This window comes from Anoplopoma fimbria, unplaced genomic scaffold (assembly GCF_027596085.1).
Source record: "Anoplopoma fimbria isolate UVic2021 breed Golden Eagle Sablefish unplaced genomic scaffold, Afim_UVic_2022 Un_contig_12111_pilon_pilon, whole genome shotgun sequence".
NCBI lineage: Eukaryota > Metazoa > Chordata > Actinopteri > Perciformes > Anoplopomatidae > Anoplopoma > Anoplopoma fimbria.
Window position 1 is genome coordinate 5,001 of NW_026551624.1, and position 5,051 is coordinate 10,051.

A 5,051-nucleotide genomic window follows, 5' to 3' on the forward strand; every position below is an offset into this window, starting at 1 on the left:
TACACCTGGAGCTTTACTCAGGGTTTAATACAGTAACAACACACCTGAGGATACACCTGGAGCTTTACTCAGGGTTTAATACAGTAACAACACACCTGAGGATACACCTGGAGCTTTACTCAGGGTTTAATACAGTAACAGTACACCTGAGGATACACCTGGAGCTTTACTCAGGGTTTAATACAGTAACAGTACACCTGAGGATACACCTGGAGCTTTACTCAGGGTTTAATACAGTAACAGTACACCTGAGGATACACCTGGAGCTTTACTCAGGGTTTAATACAGTAACAACACACCTGAGGATACACCTGGAGCTTTACTCAGGGTTTAATACAGTAACAACACACCTGAGGATACACCTGGAGCTTTACTCAGGGTTTAATACAGTAACAACACACCTGAGGATACACCTGGAGCTTTACTCAGGGTTTAATACAGTAACAACACACCTGAGGATACACCTGGAGCTTTACTCAGGGTTTAATACAGTAACAACACACCTGAGGATACACCTGGAGCTTTACTCAGGGTTTAATACAGTAACAACACACCTGAGGATACACCTGGAGCTTTACTCAGGGCTTAATACAGTAACAGTACACCTGAGGATACACCTGGAGCTTTACTCAGGGTTTAATACAGTAACAGTACACCTGAGGATACACCTGGAGCTTTACTCAGGGTTTAATACAGTAACAACACACCTGAGGATACACCTGGAGCTTTACTCAGGGTTTAATACAGTAACAACACACCTGAGGATACACCTGGAGCTTTACTCAGGGTTTAATACAGTAACAACACACCTGAGGATACACCTGGAGCTTTACTCAGGGTTTAATACAGTAACAACACACCTGAGGATACACCTGGAGCTTTACTCAGGGTTTAATACAGTAACAACACACCTGAGGATACACCTGGAGCTTTACTCAGGGTTTAATACAGTAACAGTACACCTGAGGATACACCTGGAGCTTTACTCAGGGTTTAATACAGTAACAACACACCTGAGGATACACCTGGAGCTTTACTCAGGGTTTAATACAGTAACAACACACCTGAGGATACACCTGGAGCTTTACTCAGGGTTTAATACAGTAACAACACACCTGAGGATACACCTGGAGCTTTACTCAGGGTTTAATACAGTAACAACACACCTGAGGATACACCTGGAGCTTTACTCAGGGTTTAATACAGTAACAACACACCTGAGGATACACCTGGAGCTTTACTCAGGGTTTAATACAGTAACAGTACACCTGAGGATACACCTGGAGCTTTACTCAGGGTTTAATACAGTAACAACACACCTGAGGATACACCTGGAGCTTTACTCAGGGTTTAATACAGTAACAGTACACCTGAGGATACACCTGGAGCTTTACTCAGGGTTTAATACAGTAACAACACACCTGAGGATACACCTGGAGCTTTACTCAGGGTTTAATACAGTAACAACACACCTGAGGATACACCTGGAGCTTTACTCAGGGTTTAATACAGTAACAACACACCTGAGGATACACCTGGAGCTTTACTCAGGGTTTAATACAGTAACAACACACCTGAGGATACACCTGGAGCTTTACTCAGGGTTTAATACAGTAACAACACACCTGAGGATACACCTGGAGCTTTACTCAGGGTTTAATACAGTAACAACACACCTGAGGATACACCTGGAGCTTTACTCAGGGTTTAATACAGTAACAGTACACCTGAGGATACACCTGGAGCTTTACTCAGGGTTTAATACAGTAACAACACACCTGAGGATACACCTGGAGCTTTACTCAGGGTTTAATACAGTAACAACACACCTGAGGATACACCTGGAGCTTTACTCAGGGTTTAATACAGTAACAACACACCTGAGGATACACCTGGAGCTTTACTCAGGGTTTAATACAGTAACAACACACCTGAGGATACACCTGGAGCTTTACTCAGGGTTTAATACAGTAACAACACACCTGAGGATACACCTGGAGCTTTACTCAGGGTTTAATACAGTAACAACACACCTGAGGATACACCTGGAGCTTTACTCAGGGTTTAATACAGTAACAACACACCTGAGGATACACCTGGAGCTTTACTCAGGGTTTAATACAGTAACAGTACACCTGAGGATACACCTGGAGCTTTACTCAGGGTTTAATACAGTAACAGTACACCTGAGGATACACCTGGAGCTTTACTCAGGGTTTAATACAGTAACAACACACCTGAGGATACACCTGGAGCTTTACTCAGGGTTTAATACATAACAGTACACCTGAGGATACACCTGGAGCTTTACTCAGGGTTTAATACAGTAACAACACACCTGAGGATACACCTGGAGCTTTACTCAGGGTTTAATACAGTAACAACACACCTGAGGATACACCTGGAGCTTTACTCAGGGTTTAATACAGTAACAACACACCTGAGGATACAGTAACACACCTGGAGCTTTACTCAGGGTTTAATACAGTAACAGTACACCTGAGGATACACCTGGAGCTTTACTCAGGGTTTAATACAGTAACAGTACACCTGAGGATACACCTGGAGCTTTACTCAGGGTTTAATACAGTAACAACACACCTGAGGATACACCTGGAGCTTTACTCAGGGTTTAATACAGTAACACACCTGAGGATACACCTGGAGCTTTACTCAGGGTTTAATACAGTAACAACACACCTGAGGATACACCTGGAGCTTTACTCAGGGTTTAATACAGTAACAACACACCTGAGGATACACCTGGAGCTTTACTCAGGGTTTAATACAGTAACAGTACACCTGAGGATACACCTGGAGCTTTACTCAGGGTTTAATACAGTAACAGTACACCTGAGGATACACCTGGAGCTTTACTCAGGGTTTAATACAGTAACAGTACACCTGAGGATACACCTGGAGCTTTACTCAGGGTTTAATACAGTAACAACACACCTGAGGATACACCACACTTGTCTGTTTTAAATGTTGTTTTTAATAACAATCAGTGAATGTCTGAAACATGACTCAGCGTTTTAAAGAACCTTGAGAACCTTTAGAACTAACGAAACTCACGACTCTGCGGTTTCTTCAGAATAACTAACTTCCTCTCAGAATATCTATTTTAAACTATGAACTCAGAGTTCTTGTTCTGTACATTTGTGTCACATGACTTCAGCTCCACCATGTGACCCTAACCCTCAAACCGCTGAGTCACTGTGTGAAGAACTGCTGCGTCATGGTGGAGCTTCTGCTGTTACACAAACCAGCTGAACGTTTCATAACCTTCATTATGACACTTTGAAGTTAACGACTAACTCATTCTCTTTAATAATTAATCAAATATCAAACATCAAATATCAAATATCAACATATGACAGTAATATTTCAACACGACATCATCTCCAACATTATCTAAATATCATTACATGTCGGTTTATCAACTCTAAATAGTGTTTTAAACATAGTACTGAGTACTAGTATCACTAAATACTGTGTTTTAAACATAGTACTGAGTACTAGTATCACTAAATACTGTGTTTTAAACATAGTACTGAGTACTAGTATCACTAAATACTGTGTTTTAAACATAGTACTGAGTACTAGTATCACTAAATACTGTGTTTTAAACATAGTACTGAGTACTAGTATCACTAAATACTGTGTTTTAAACATAGTACTGAATACTAGTATCACTAAATACTGTGTTTTAAACATAGTACTGAGTACTAGTATCACTAAATACTGTGTTTTAAACATAGTACTGAGTATCACTAAATACTGTGTTTTAAACATATCACTAGTATACTGTGTTTTAAACATAGTACTGAATACTAGTATCACTAAATACTGTGTTTTAAACATAGTACTGAGTACTAGTATCAGTAAATACTGTGTTTTAAACATAGTACTGAGTACTAGTATCACTAAATACTGTGTTTTTAAAGTACATAATGTATCTGCACAGAGGTCACTAGTATACTTCATATACTTGATGTACTTGTTGCCCTCCCTCAGTGTACCACGTTACCTGTAGGTCCTGCACAGAGAGCTCCCTGCTGGTGGGTCAGGTACAGGTAGGTACTGGGTGTACTGGGTGTACTAGTGTACTGGTGTATAGGTGTAGTGTACTGGTGTGGTACCTGTAGGTCCTGCACAGAGAGCTGGTCTGTAGGTCCTGCGGGTCAGGTACAGGTAGGTACTGGGTGTACTGGGTGTACTGGTGTATAGTGGTGTATAGTGGTACCTGTAGGTCCTGCACAGAGACGTCCCTGCGGGTCAGGTACAGGTAGGTACTGGGTGTACTGGGTGTACTGGTGTATAGTGTACTGGTGTTACCTGTAGGTCCTGCACAGAGACGTCCCTCCGGGTCAGGTACAGGTAGGGGGTCCCGGTCCCGGCCCCCTGGGGTCCGTCGCTGACGGACAGCGTGTTGGAGAACGGCCTCCCCACCACGGGCTGGTGCGTGGAGACGGTGGCCACGGAGGCCCAGTCACACTGGTGACTCACGAAGCGAGCCACACGGGACACCTGGTCATGAGGATCCGGACCCGGACCCGGAGCGAGGAGGACGGGGAGGAGGGAGGAGGAGGAGGAGGAGGAGGAGGAGGAGGAGGAGCAGAGCAGGAGCAGCAGGAGGAGGAGAGGAGACAGAGGAGAGCCCGGGGAGCAGCAGGAGACCTCATCATCATGTTGCTGTTCTCAGTCCCGGAGAGACGACAACAACAACACGGCGCCGGGAGGAGTTTCACAATAAGAGCCGACGAGAGACAGGAAGTCCTTCTGACGCAACGTCCGACATTTCAAAATAAGAGCAGCATATATATATACATATATATATATATATATATATATATATATATATATATATATATATACATGTATATATATATATATATATATACATATATATATATATATATATATATATATATATATATATATATACATATATATATATATATATATATATATATATATATATACATATATATATATATATATATATATATATATATATACATATATATATATATATGTATATATATATA

The 5,051-nt window shown here is 41.6% G+C and overlaps 1 protein-coding gene across 1 annotated transcript in view; it reads right to left on the bottom strand.

Annotated features, from left to right (window-relative positions):
* The window catches only part of LOC129115684 (protein CREG1-like), a gene marked incomplete at its 5' end in the record, with an annotated part of 7,347 nt that extends 2,652 nt beyond the window's left edge, over positions 1–4,695 (bottom strand). Inside the window, one exon of the mRNA XM_054626990.1 lies at positions 4,339–4,695. Within this exon, the coding sequence (XP_054482965.1) occupies positions 4,339–4,695 (357 nt within the window). The remainder of the gene's footprint in view (positions 1–4,338) is intronic.
* Positions 4,696–5,051: the final 356 nt, after the last annotated feature.